The sequence below is a fragment of the Neoarius graeffei genome, chromosome 20 (assembly GCF_027579695.1).
Source record: "Neoarius graeffei isolate fNeoGra1 chromosome 20, fNeoGra1.pri, whole genome shotgun sequence".
Classification (NCBI taxonomy): Eukaryota; Metazoa; Chordata; class Actinopteri; order Siluriformes; family Ariidae; genus Neoarius; species Neoarius graeffei.
In genome coordinates, this window is record NC_083588.1 from 29,557,053 (window position 1) to 29,571,788 (window position 14,736).

Sequence of the window (14,736 nt, forward strand, 5' to 3'; positions counted from 1 at the left end):
AATGAGTTTGCCGTTACTACAATTTAGCCAGAATTGTAGGTGGGGTAAAATGGGAACCATCAAAGGAAACCACTGAAGTGCCCTATAGTGAGGCACTATGAACTAACTAGGGTTTAGATAGTTCTTCAAATGATATTTAAGGATCATTAAGGAATAAAACATGATGGAACCTACTGTTATAGGAAAATGATACGTGTCGGAGGTGTGACACGGCCCAACACAAGGTGGAGTTGATTTGCTTATTTGAAAATAACATATTCCGAAGTGTTTTATTCTTCTTATACCACAGCGATTTTATAAAATTATATATTTTTATATATTAATCAATGACACACCATGCTTTTACTGATTTTATAGTTACATTTAATGTGGAACATAATGTTGACAGAAAATGCCACAAATGTGCTGACTCCCAAGACTCTGTTAGCTAAAAAGACTCAGTTAGCTAAATGACATATTACCTAAATGTCTCGTTAAAGCTTCACCATTTTTATTTGTTCATTATTAGCCTTTTTTTATTAGATTATGTGGTGCAACCTCCATACAATTCCCTACAAATTAACTGTTACTATCCTTGCGTTTCAGGCACTGTTATTCTGTTGTGGCCACCATATTTGGGACTGATTTTGCTGCCTTCCTTGGATGACACAACCATTACTCACCTTATTTTGGAAGAGAATAAATGGTTGATTTAAAGCAGACTGTGTTCTTACACTCACCAGCCACTTTAATAGGAACTGGATCTTGATTCTAAGGTTCCTGTTCTTGGCTGGCAGGAGTGGAACCCTATGTGGTCGTCTGCTGTTGCAGGCTGAGATGCATTTCTGCTCACCACGGTTGTAAAGAGTGTCTGAGTTACTGTAGCCTTCCTGGCAGCTCAAACCAATCTGGTCATTTTCCTCTGACCTCTCTTATCAGCAGGATGTTTCCACCCACAGAACTGTCACTGTCAGTGTTGTTTTTTTTTTTTTTTCCGCACCATTCTGTGTAAACTCTAGAGACTGTTTTGTGTAAAAACCCCAGGAGATCAGCAGTTTATGAATTACTCAAACCAGTCCTTCTGGCACCAACACCCATGCCACAGTGGAAGTCACAGAGATCACAATTTTTTCCCATTCTGATGTTTTGAATTGAATGTTAACTGAAGCTCTTGATTTGTATCTGCATGATTTTATGCATTGTGCTGCTGTCAAGGCCGATTAGGTAACTTCATAAAACAGGTGTATGGGTGTACCTAATAAAGTGGCTGGTAAGTGTATATAGCTTCTTCCTGAAACGCTGATTACAATTAAATTAGCAATTTTCCTAATTATATTTATCTCCTACACATCTCACTCCCTATTCTCGAGACTACCTTAAAGCATTTATGAGCACACAAACCTACCTGCTCTTCATATCTAGGTGTATAAAGGATTCTAGGTTGTTTCAGCAGGAGAAGAAAAAACGTTTTTCATGATGGGGAATTTAAGCTGAAGGGGTCTGCTGCCTGTTTGAAGATGAATGGAGTTGATTTTATTATGGTCGTCCATTATCAGTATAAATGAAAAATGAATCTTCTTATTGAAGCACAGACACAATAACATGGGCAGTCCTGTATTTGGTGTTCAAAATGGCAGCAGTTATATAGTACATCACCTGAAACACAGGGATAGAAACGATAACTTATTAGAATAACAATTAATATAAAATTGCCATTTGAGTTACAGCTGGCACTACTGTCAGAATCATGCAGTTATAATAACATTTAATACCTTCTGGCCAATCAGATTCAAGAGTTCAACAGCTCTGTGGTATAAGAACATTTCAGGGATGAGTTTAGCCATTTACTGTTCAAATGTTATACATGCTTGAATCCATCGTACTCCGTCTACACCGACTTGGTTGCATTTTTCATTTGATGGTATCCCTCTCCACCACCTCCTGTTTTGAGTATGGAAATGAAAACCTGCTGAAATTTCTTTTTCTAGTAATGATGGCCAAGGAGAAACCACCCATTACAGTGGTAGGAGATGTTGGAGGACGCATCGCCATCATTGTTGTAAGATACACCTTCTTAATTATCGTTTAGAGTATTTACTATACTATTGATATCAAATTAATGCCACTATCAGACATTGCTGATCTTTTTCATGGCCAAAGCTGAGATGAAGGCTTTACAAATGTGCATCATTGATGTGCCAGTTTATTAGCAACAACGTCAGCCTTCACACATATTACACATTGCAACAATTTATAGGTCACATGATGGGGGTGTGTGGGATAAAGCAGGCAAACCAGTTTTTCAAGCATTAATGTTCTTTGTACTGTTTGAATGTGCAGAAATTAAATATGGCATATTATTTGTGGCCTGGCCTTCTGCTGTTTCTCAAATGGTTATCATTACCATTGAAGAACTTGTAAATGGCATGGTGTTGCAGAAGACATTGCAGAAGACCAAGTTAATCCACACTCGGTTAAAGACACTGGTCACATCCAGTATGATAGTGCACCATATCTTAGTGCATATATCCAGATGTTGGGAACAGACACAAAAAAAATCCTGGATCCGTAGACATGTCTGGATATAGTTTGGATCCATGCGTGTGTAAGTAAATGTATAATGTATTTGTTTTAAACCCTCATCTAGGATGACATCATTGATGATGTAGAAGACTTTGTGGCATCAGCAGAGATCCTGAAGGAGAGAGGAGCCTATAAGATTTATATCATGGCCACCCATGGCCTGCTGTCTGCCGATGCGCCACGCCTCATTGAGGAGTCTGCCATAGATGAGGTCACTTTTTTTTCCCCTGTTTTTTAACATTATGCTCACTTTTAGAAGTTGTCATTTCCCCATATAACCAAGTTACATGTGAACTGAGTCAGACTACCTGTAAGAGAAAAATCTGCCAGCAGATGGAAATTGATTGAGAGCATTTCTATAAGGGATAACTTTATACAGTGTCTTTTATTTATCCCCCTTGGTGTTTGTCCTGTTTTCTCGCATTACAAGCTGGAATTAAAATTGATTTTTTTGGGGGGGTTGGCACACATGCCTACAACATTTTAAAGGTGCAAACTGGTGGGTGGGTTTTTTTTTTTTCTCATCTCATCTCTAGCCACTTTATCCTGTTCTACAGGGGCGCAGGCAAGCTGGAGCCTATCCCAGCTAACTATGGGCGAAAGGTGGGGTACACCCTGGACAAGTCACCAGGTCATCGCAGGCCTGACACATAGACACAGACAACCATTCACACACACATTCGCACCTACGGTCAATTTAGAGTCACCAATTAACCTAACCTGCATGTCTTTGGACTGTGGGGGAAACCAGAGCACCTGGAGGAAATCCACACGGACACGGGGAGAACATGCAAACTCCACACCGAAAGGCCCTCGCCGGCCACAGGGCTCAAACCCGGACCTTCTTGCTGTGAGGCGACAGCACTAACCACTACACCACTGTGCCGTGCTGTTATTTATTTTATTTATTTATTTATTTATTGTGACAAACAATAATTAAGATGAAGAAAAAAACCAGAAATCTGGAGTGTGCAAAACCCCCTTTTGTATGAAACACCTAAATAAGAGCTAGTCCAACCAAGTAACTTCACAAGTCACATAATTAGTTGATTAAGATCCACTTGTGTGCAATCAAAGTGCCATAATGATCTGTCATATGATGTCTATAAATGAACCTGTTCTGGAAGGACCCTGACTCTGCAACATGACTAAGCAAGCAACATGAAAACCAAGGAGCAATCCAAACATGTCAGAGACAAAGTTGTGAAGAAGTATAGATCAGGGTTGGGTTATAAAAAAAAAAATATCCCAAACTTTAAATATCCCACAGAGCACCATTAAATCCATGAAAGCAAAATGGAAAGAATATGGCACCACTACAAACCTGACGAGAAGGCCGCCCACCAAAGCTCACAGACTGGGCAAGGAGGGCAGTAATCAGCGATGCAACAAAGACACCAAAGATAACACTGAAGGAGCTGCGAAGATCCACAACGGAGATGGGAGTATCTGTTCACAGGACCACTTTAAGCCACACTCCACAGAGCAGGGCTTTATGGAAGAGTGGCCAGAAAAAAGCCATTGCTTAAGGAAAACAAATAAGAAAACATATTTTGGAGTATGCCCAACAGCATGTGGCAGACTCCCCAAACACAGGGAAGATGATTCTCTGGTCAGATGAAACTAAAACTGATCTTTTTGGTTATCATGGGAAACTCCATGTGTGGTGCAAACCCAACACTTCCCATCACCTTGGGCTGCTGGGCCATAGAAGGTGCACGCTGCATGCTGCACACTACACGCTACACGCGTGTAAAGAAAAGTGGACAAACGTAGCATGACTTGCTCTGGGCCATAGAACGGCGTTCACGCTGCACACTTCACGCGTGAAGCGAGAAATGAACATGCACACTTTTTTCTAGGCGTGAAGATGGAAATTCCAGTCAATGCATGCGGTCACCGCCGCGCCAGCCAATCAGAACGGGTCTAGGGAGATAACTCTATGCTTTCAGGGGAAAACTTCAGAAAAAATATAATTGAATGGTATAATTGAAAAATAGTTCTTCATCGGGATTGTCAAGCAGATTATAGAATGTTCGGTGAAATTCACCACGGGTTTCTCTCAGAAGGAAGTGTTCTCGGCTCCAAATTCTGTTCCTTTTTCTCTTCCTCTGTCTCAGTAAAAGCAGAATGAGGCAATCGTCGTCATCCGAAGAGTCCATATTGTTGGTTATTGTTGTATTACTCGGTCAAAGTAGAACAGACGCAACACGTGAACATCCAAGCATGAAGTTTAATGGCCCAGGGTCCGGTTCTTCACGTGAACGTGTAGCGTGCAGCATGCAGCGTGCAGCGTGAATCTTCTATGGCCCAGCAGCCTTGAGAACACCATTCCTACAATGAAGCATGATGATGGCAGTATCCTGCTGTGGGGATGTTTTTCATATGCAGGGGCAGGAAAATTGGTCAGGATTGAAGGAAAGATGGATGGTGCTAAATACAGGGGAATTTTGGAGGAACACCTGTTTTGAGTTGGTCAGAGGTTTGAGACTGGGACAAAGATTCACATTCAAGCTGGACAATGACCCTAAACGTACTGCTAAAGCTACACTGGAGTGGTTTAAAGGGAAACATTTAAAAGTCTTGGAATGGCCTAATCAAAGCCCAAACCTCAGGTCAATTGAGAATCTGTGGCATAACTTGAAGATTGCTGTATGCCAACGAAACCCATCTAACTTAAAGGAGTTGGAGCAGTTTTGCCTTGAGGAATGGGCAAAAACCCCAGTGGCTAGATGTGCTAAGCTAATAGAGACATACCCCAAGAGACTTGCAGCTGTAATTGTAGTAAAAGCTGGCTCTACAAAGTATTTACTTTGGGGGTGAATACCTATGTACACTCCAGATTTCTGTTTTTTTCATCTTATTGTTTGTCACAAAAAAAAAAAATCATCTTTAAAGTGGCAGGCATGTTGTGTAAATCAAATGGTGCTAACCCCCCCAAATTAATTATTTCCAGCTTGTAATGTGACAAAACAGGACAAACACCAAGGGGGATGAATACTTTTGCAAGACACTGTACTTGTCCTTTTTCCAAACATCTGAAAGCTGTTCTAGGTTAATCAGCAACACTGGGTAGTTTGCATATTTAATTGTTTTTCTTTTTCCTTGGTCCTGAGAGTCCTGGATTGGAATTTACAGAATCACTTTCATATCAAGCAGTTGTTTGGAAATATTGCAAGAAAGAAGCACTTCTGGAAAGCAACTCACAAAGTGCAGCACCTGAGCCAAGCACCATTAGAATTACAGTCAGCACATTTTGTGAGCTTAGCTGCACAGTCTGCTGCTGAAGCAGCTGCTCAGAGCACCAACAGTTTTGTGTAGAGGGTGAGAGGTGTTGTCCATGATTGACATGAGCAATCATGTCAGATGATTGCTAATGTCAGATGAGACAAAAATAAAACTAGTTGGGCATACACACCAAAATCAAACTTGTTTATACAAGGAAAAGCACCTTAAACTATTGAGATGGAGCTTTGGGGCTGATTTCTGCCTGGAGGTTCATTGGATCTTGTGAAGATTGATGATGATAAATTCTGCTAAGTACCAGAATTGAAACATGGTTGCTTCTGCCAAGAAGTTCAAACATGGCAATGGATAGCTTTCAACAGGATGGTGAGCCAAACATGCTTGAACACAAATGTGTAAAGAAACACGATGTCAGAGTTTGCAATGACATGTCAGTCTCTGGACTCCTGTGGAAAATGTGTGGTCTGAATTGAAGGCAGAAGTCCACAAACCTAAGAATGTAAACTTAAAATGTTCTGCATAGAGAAGTGGACTAGGATCCTTTTACAATCATCTGCAACCTTATTAGACATTATAGGCAGAAACTTAGTTCTGTTATTTGAATCAGGGTAGGCATCACAATGCGTTAACTGTATGTTCCTGTATGTTTGAGCTGAAAATATCACTTGTAATGCTATTTTCTACTGTAATTGGTTTGAAAATCTGTCGTGTATGTCCATTTTTCATAGGTGGTGGTGACAAACACAGTCCCACATGAGGTGCAGAAGCTGCAGTGCCCAAAGATCAAGACAGTGGATGTGAGCATGATCCTGGCCGAGGCCATCCGCCGTATCCACAATGGCGAGTCCATGGCCTACCTTTTCCGCAACATCACTGTCGATGATTAGGCTTAGCTTTGACCTTACTGTGGAAGGGAAGTCTTTACAAAGAATTGAGCAGGCGATTCCTCCTCTTGTGCATGTGCTAGGAGTGCCATGATTTTCTAAAAAAAAAAGGGCCTTTAAACCAATAATATTAGTTTATTTAAATATACAGTCATGTCCATAAGTATTTGGACAGTGATGTGATTTTTCATGATTTTGCCTCTGTACACCAACACAATGGATTTGAAATAAAACAAAGATGTGATTGAAGTGATGTGATAGAATTTTAGCTTTAATTCAGTGTATTTAATAAAAATATATTTCATTAACCAATTAGGAATTACAGCCATTTTTTACATAGTGCCTACACAGACTCAAAAATAATTGGATAAACTAACAATTATGTGCATCATTTTTAATACTTGGATGCTTATACTTTGCAGTCAGTGACCACATGAAGTCCGTGGGTTCCACAAATCACCAAATGCTGAGTTTCCTCCCTTTAGCTGCTTTGCTCCGTCTTTATTGCAGCCGCCTTCAGTTTCTGCTCGTTTGTGGGTCTTTCTGTCTTCAGTAAGTGAAAAGCATGCTAACTTGGGTTGACTGACTCAGCCATTTAAGAACATTCCATTTCTTTGCCTTAAGAAACTCTTGGGTTGCTTTAGCTGTATGTTTTGGGTCATTATCCATCTTTACTGTGAAGCACTGTTTTATCAGTTTTGCAACATCTGACTGAATCTGTGTAGGTTGTATAGCTCTATATACTTCAGGATTCATCCTACTACTTCTGTCAGCAGTAAACGCCAGTGATCTAGTTCCATTGGCAGACGTACTTGACAGATGTACCTGTGCTTTGGATCATGAGCCCTTGCTTTCCTCTTCCATACTCTTCTCTTGCCATTCTGGTACAAGTTAATCATGGCTTCATTTATCCAAAGACTTTTTTGTTCCAGAGCTGCTTAAGATTTCTAGCAAAGTCTAATCTGGTCTTTCTATCCTTGAGTGTTACCAGTGGTTTGCATCTTGAGGTAAACCCTTTGTTTTTACATTCATGAAGGCATCACTCGATTGTATACTTTGACAAGGATAGCCCTACCTTCTCTAGAGGTGTTCTTGACTTAGCTAGGGGTTGTGAAGGGATTTTACTTCACCAAGGAATGAATTCAACAAACATCAACTTTAGTTGTCTTCTGTGGTCTTCCAGGCCTTTTGGTGTTGCTCAGCTTGTCAGTGCATTCCTTCTTTTTAAGAATGTACTAAATTGTTGATTTGGCTACTCATAAAGTTTCTGCTATCTCTCTGACAAGAATGTGTGTTTTTGTTTTTTAGCCTAATGACAGCCTCCTTCATTTTCATCAACACCTCTTTGGACTGCATATTGAAAGTTCTCATGAACAGCTACCAAATGCAAATTCAACACTTTGAATGAACTCCAGACCTTTTAGCCTTCTTATTGTGAAAATGGAAGGACGATGTAAAAATAGCTGTAATTCCTAAAGGGTTGATGCAATAATTTTATTAAATGTCTTGAATTAAAGTTGAAATTCTACACTTCGGTCACATCTTGATTACTTCATTTCAAATCCATTGTGGTAGTATACAGAGGCAAAATAGTAAAAAATTGTCACTTATGAGCCGGTCTGTGTATGAAACAAACGGTTTGAGGCCAGATGAAGTACAAATTTAACTTGCATTTAAGGAACCGACAGTTGTTGCAATATGAAGGCAGTCTCTCTTACATTTGTGCACTACTGGAAGCTATATAGCTCTAAACGGCTGCAGCAATACCTGATACATATATGCAAGAGTCTTGAATGATGATCTTTTGCTTGCTGAAGTAGTCTGTCAAAAAAGGAATGTGCTCAGAATCTGTTTTGCTAAAAACAGTTTGTAGTTTGAGTATTGGTTGATTTCAGAAAGCTCTTTAATAAAATTGTCCAATATTAATGCTAAAGCCAATATGACCTAAAACTAACTGTAAAAACTATCCATATGCTCTATGCTGATTTGTTTATTAAGAATGGTTAAGTCTTAATTCCAAAAATGTAAAGATTAACAAAACCCAAAATTAAACTCCTTTATACTGACAGATAATATCCATACAAGACGTGTTAGTGTACACTTGTTCATATTTGTGCCGGCATACTATGTACAGATTTTATTTTAAAAGAAAAACAATGTCTCTGGGCGTTGCCCTCTTTCTCTCTCTGAGGTTCAAATATCGCGCTTGGAGTACAAATCGTGAAGTCACCTACACCCTACATGACATACGGAGGCTAGTGGAGGTCATGGACACATCACTTCTAAATTGTTGTAAACAAACCTAAAGATGCCGAGTGTCAAGCATTTGGGTGTGAAAATAAGCCTGAACATTGATCATTTTATGTGACATGCTTTTGCTTGTTTTCATTCACTGAGAAAAGCGATCTTTTTAGATGACAAGAATTGTGTTGCTATGACAGTGACCACTGTTTACTAGTACCCGTGTCAGTACTGCATATATGTTATCTAGCCAAGCGAGATATAAACTTCATAAAAGTGAAGTCTGTTGACTTGTGTATTTTGTTGACAGCAAAAATCACATGGTTACAGAAAACTTCTGATTAGATTTTTAGAATGAGAAGTCTTTGTCATATGTACATTACAGCACAGTGAAGTTCTTTCTTCTCCATCTGAAGCAGCGAACACAGACACAGAGGGAGAGCAGTGGCACCTGGCTATTATTATTAGTTTTTAAATTGAATTAGAAGCCTTTATTTGATGGCTCTGTGTAACGAAGACAGTGGTGTATTAGTGAACTGGTTACATCACAAGTGTCTGTTTTCAGTGCAAATGGTTGCGGCCAGGTAAGCCTATTTTTTTAGCAATATCGTAACTTTTAAAATGGATACACTGTTATTTTATAAAGGTTTATTTATAATTTTTAAATGCGCGGAGGGCACATCAGGGCACTTGCCGTGATCTGCAAACGGCATTTATTTTTGGGTTTTGTTTGATTTGCAAGGAAAAAACCTTGCATATCTCTGAATCCAAGTCACATAGTTTATTGTTGTGTTCCTATATTTTGCATCTTGGAAGTGGGGTAGAGCCATTTTCAGACTTTACAAACATTAATAGTTTATACTGATGTGATCATAATGTTGCTATAATTAATCTTTTACAATACAATTCTTTACATTACTCACTTTTCACAGTATTATTTGCAATGTCTCACCCATCACTTCCACTTCCTGTTCAGAACTAATTCCTATTGGATGGCATTCAGGCAGGTGGTGAGTGAGTGTGACCCTGTGAGAGAGACAGCAGTTGCTTTGGCAACCATATTCAAAGTTGGTTCCTTGTTGTACTTTATCTGTCAGTTTCCCCAACTCATCTGGCCTGCATTCCAACTATACAGAACAGATGATTTTTTTTTTGTGAAGTTATGTCACTGTACATGATTTTATAACCATATTTTTGTAAATAAAGAAAATGCTTGAATTTGTAGTGCATCACTGTCTTTATTGAATTAAATGTGAGTCAAAAACATGTTTGCTCAGAAATATGATCTGTAACGCAATCCCAAATGAATTATCGCCACATAACCGTTCAGAATAATCCTAGTCATCAGGAACAGATTCACAGATCACATTCCTCACTCATTTGTTCTCCAGTACAACCTCAGTAATTTTTTTTCGTATAGTATAAGTTTTACATTTTGTGCTTGATTCTGTGTAATCTCCTTTAAGACTTTGAACGAATTCATTCACTCACTCTTGTTAGACACTGATGGGATCTTGCTATATGATTTAGTCACAGACCCTTTACTTGCTCAGAACTCCTCAGGGTAACTCTGGGGACACTGAGGAGCTTAGACCAAGTCAAGGGGCAAAGACAGCAACTTGTATACATTTTGCAGGCCATTGGCTACCTTACAACAATTCTAAAACAGAAAGGTGAATCTCTTGTTACTCTTCAACACACAGTTCAACTCAACATGTTAAGTCAGATATATTGGGTTAACAACTGGTCAAGGTTTACAACAATCCTGATATTCTTTCAAACCCATTTAAAGAATTCAGGGTCAAAATGACAATGTTAACATCACATTTTTCAGGTTCTTGCTAATCAGCAACTGATTTTGTCTCCATGTTTAAGACTCACCTGTGCGTGGTAGGCTCAAGCTGTCCGGGTCACAAAATGCAAACTGACCCAGGTAAACCAGATAGCCAGCTGTGTTTTAACCAGACTTTTAAGAGGAAGTAGAGTACTGACATTAATATTACTTCCTGTTTTGGCTCGGGGGAACAATACATCTTGTCTCGGAAAGGGGAAGTGTGTGTGTGTGTGTGTGTGTGTGTGTGAGAGTGTGAGAGCATGCGCACACTGTGTAGAATATTTGTAAATGTATAGAGTAATATATACTTTTATATATACAGAAGGTGGACAGTCTTCTCAGTCTGTCTGGATCTGACCACATCGGCAAGGACAAGATGCAGTGTTGCTTTAGTGACTACAGAAGTAAAGCAGTAGTACATGCTATCTCAACTTGTTTATAAGGAAACTGGTATGTGAATAATGATATGCTAAATTTATCATCCTGACCTGTCCGTGTGTGTCTGAATGCATTGAACATGATTAAACTTTACAATGTCCAAGTCTGTCTGGATAAGAATTCCCTTGGAAAAAAAATCCACTGGCAGATTAATTTATTTGAAAGGTAATTCTGTATAGAATAGCAATAGGAACCAAACAACATCCTTTATGAATAGGAGAAGAGAAAGTTGGCATTTGGTTAACAGACCATGACCTTCCTGTCATTTTATTTCTGCTTTAACAAAACAATTAGAGCTTTATTCATAGCACAAGCTGAGAAGATGCAAAGAGGATGAATTTCCACTAGATGGTAGTAGACTGCTAGATATCTTCTCTCATAATTTCAGCATATTCGGTATGGTCAAGAACTTTGTGAAGATTTCTAGTATCAGTTGACTAGTATTTTCTCCTTTTCTTCTCTTGGTATTAGTAATATGATAATAGAATGGCTTTTTTGATGTATTGCAAAACTTTAAATGTGAAATCTGCAATTCATCCTGAAAATTCTACTAGCCTAGGGATTGATTTCAGACATTGTCTGTTAATTAGGTTATAATGCTGATGTATGATACTTTTGGAAATGTTATTAAAACTAATTTAGTGGGTGACACAGTGATGCAGTGGTTAGTGCTGTTGCCTCACAGAAAACAGGTTCTGGGTTTGAACCTTGTGGTTGCCTGGGGCCTTTCAGTGTGGTGTTTCCATGTTCTCCTTGTTCTTGTGTGGGTTTCCTCTGGGTGCTCCGGTTTCCTCCCACAGTCCAAAGACATGCGGATTAGGTCAACTAGCTACTCTAAATTGCCCATAGGTGAGAATGTGAGTGGCCGTCTGTCTTTGTGTTGGCTCTGCAATGGATTCGTGACCTGTCCATGGTGTACCTTGCCTCTTGCTCAAAGTCAGCGGGGATGGAAAAGAGGTTTAGAAAATGGTAAGAAAAGTGGTATAGTGGATGGATGGACATAATCTCAAGTTCCCATCATGACTATGTATGTGTATAGTAGCAGTGAAACATTTGGACACCTACTCATGCATATGTGTTTCTGTATTCTGACAATTTTCTACACTGTAAAACAATAATGAAGACATCAAAACTATGGAATAGCATATGAAACATAGTTTACATAGTAGTAATCCATATTATGTCAAGAACCGCTCAACTAAGAAAAATGACATCACTTTAAGACATGAAGTGACACTTAATTAATAAAAATAAAGAAAAAAAAACATTGAACTAGGTGTGTCCAAACTTTTGACTGCTACTGTATATTCTATCAAAACAAAATAAATTATTGCATAAAAGTGTATATATACAGTAATAGTATAATGTTTTTCAGTGAGGTTTCATTGATTTTAAGTCATCAGTCAGACATCTGATCATTTTAAATATTTATTTTCATACAGTAACAAAACAAAAATGTGACACAAGTAAATCTAGAATATCAAAAGTACATGAGTTTCGTGACATTTCTGGATATTTTTTATGAGCTGTATACTTATCCAAGGACATGGCTCAATACATTGTTGTAATGATGTCGTATAAACCAATGCACTTTTTTTAATTAAAAAAAAATTATACAAACATACTTCAAAACAAAATGCATTTGAATGGATTTTATGCTTACACTACAGTCCACACAACCTGCTTATAGTTTTTATTGATATATTTTTTTTAAAGGCTTGTCCACCAGAGTCCACTTGCATCAGGTTAACACTTGACAGTGAGATTTTATCAGAGCTTCAGAAGTTCAGTGCAACTTACGTTTGAAAAGAATTGCCATGAAATTTAACATTCTTTTCAAATGATCAACAGTTCCTGCCTTTCCTTCACGATTTGAGGGTTGAGGTTTTTTTCTTCACCTCCCTTTCCTTTCTTTTCAACAGTTTCCATCCTGTCCATTGTCAGTACTGAGATGATGATGATGCTGTATTTGAAAGGTTTAAAATGTTGTGAAGAGTTTGCAGTAGATCCTCCTCCTTTGTCCTGTGAATTTTAGGACATGGTGCAGCTGTTGGTCTTGTTCATGGGTGGCCGTGCTCCTGTGTTCTTGGGGAAGGTCTCTCGGCGACGCCTCAGTGCCGGGCTCAGGTGACTTGGCACGTTGGCCTGCTGCAGCAGCTCTCTGAACACCTCCAGCACGTTGTCGTTCTCTTTAGCTGAGGCTTCCAAGAAGCAGTTGTTCCAATCCAGCTCCATGGTGGCAACAACATCTTCGGCATTTACCCTTCTGTTGCCCTTACAATCTGTTTTGTTCCCCACCACCACCACCGGTGTGAACCTGTCCTTCTTGATCTCCAGGATCTCCTTATGCAGACTTTTTATGGCTTCGAGTGACACTGGGTCATCCACGGAGTAGACCAGGGCAAAGACATCGCCATTCTGAATGGAGAGCTTGCGCATTGCGGGGAATGAGTAGCTGCCGCTCGTATCCATGATGTGCACAGTCACCTTGATGCCAGCCACCTCGTACTCCATGCTGTGGAGCTCCTCCACAGTGCGCCGGTGCTTTGGTTCGAACCGATCCTGCAAGAAGCGCTGGATTAGAGCTGTTTTGCCCACACCAGCAGCTCCCATGAACACCAGACGTACCTCTTTCTTTTCCTTTACATCTAGAGACATGCTTTCTGAATGCTGCTTTTATCTTAATGAACTGGATAGTTCCTGCAAGTATTTAGTTCGAACCTCATCAAATAAGTTGAAGTGTTTAGAAGCTTGTAGAGCTCTTCATCAATTTCTGTTTAGCAGTTTTTGCTAAATTAAACACACTGAGATGTGCTGCAGTCATGCATGGCACACAGCTGACAGGTGCTTCTGTGTCTGTGGGTGTCTGTGTTCTATTTATAGATTTTCTCAATCATGGTTCTGTGCTCCTCCTGAGCTCTCAGCCAATTACTTTACAGCAGGGATCCTCATCATTTACTTTGTCACCAATTGAAAGTAGTATGCAAATGAAAAATGTTATTAATATGCTCAAATCAGGAGTGGTGCGAGTGACGAGTTCTAGATGCGTTTTGGTGCTTCAGATTCTGTACTTAAGTTGCTGTGCCATGACATACAATTCAAAGAAAACAATATGGACAGGATATGGACAGGAAAAAATTAGCACCCTGGTATAATGATGACACTCGCACATTAAAACAGACCGCTCGAAAATTGGAACGTAAATGGCGTCAAACAAAATTGGTAGTGTTCAAATTAGCTTGGAAGGAGAGCTTCCTGAAGTATAGAAAAGCTCTTAGTGCTGCGAGATCAACATATTTCTCCTCCCTAATAGAAGATAACAAAAATAATCCTAGATTCCTATTTAATACTGTAGCAAAATTAACCAGGAATAAGTCCACTATCAACACATGCACATCTGCAGTATGTAGTAGCAACGACTTCATGAATTTTTTTAATGACAAAATTGAGAATATCCGACAAAAAATTCAAACTACTAATTTAAGGTTAGACAATGAAAGTGACCTTGTAGTTAACAATATAACTGTATCA

At 39.2% G+C, this 14,736-nt stretch overlaps 2 protein-coding genes across 2 annotated transcripts in view; one reads left to right on the top strand and one right to left on the bottom strand.

Annotated features, from left to right (window-relative positions):
• LOC132868529 (phosphoribosyl pyrophosphate synthase-associated protein 1) overlaps window positions 1–10,151 on the top strand; it is a 66,127-nt gene extending 55,976 nt beyond the window's left edge. Inside the window, exons 8-10 of the mRNA XM_060901474.1 lie at window positions 1,968–2,038; window positions 2,627–2,773; window positions 6,537–10,151. Of these exons, the coding sequence (XP_060757457.1) occupies window positions 1,968–2,038; window positions 2,627–2,773; window positions 6,537–6,695 (377 nt within the window). The 3' untranslated portion in view covers window positions 6,696–10,151. The remainder of the gene's footprint in view (window positions 1–1,967; window positions 2,039–2,626; window positions 2,774–6,536) is intronic.
• Window positions 10,152–13,236: 3,085 nt separating this feature from the next.
• Window positions 13,237–13,863, bottom strand: LOC132869231 (GTP-binding protein Rhes-like). Its single transcript, XM_060902572.1, has one exon. The coding sequence runs from the start codon at window positions 13,861–13,863 to the stop codon at window positions 13,237–13,239; it is 627 nt and encodes a 208-aa protein (XP_060758555.1).
• Between the last annotated feature and the right edge of the window lie 873 nt (window positions 13,864–14,736).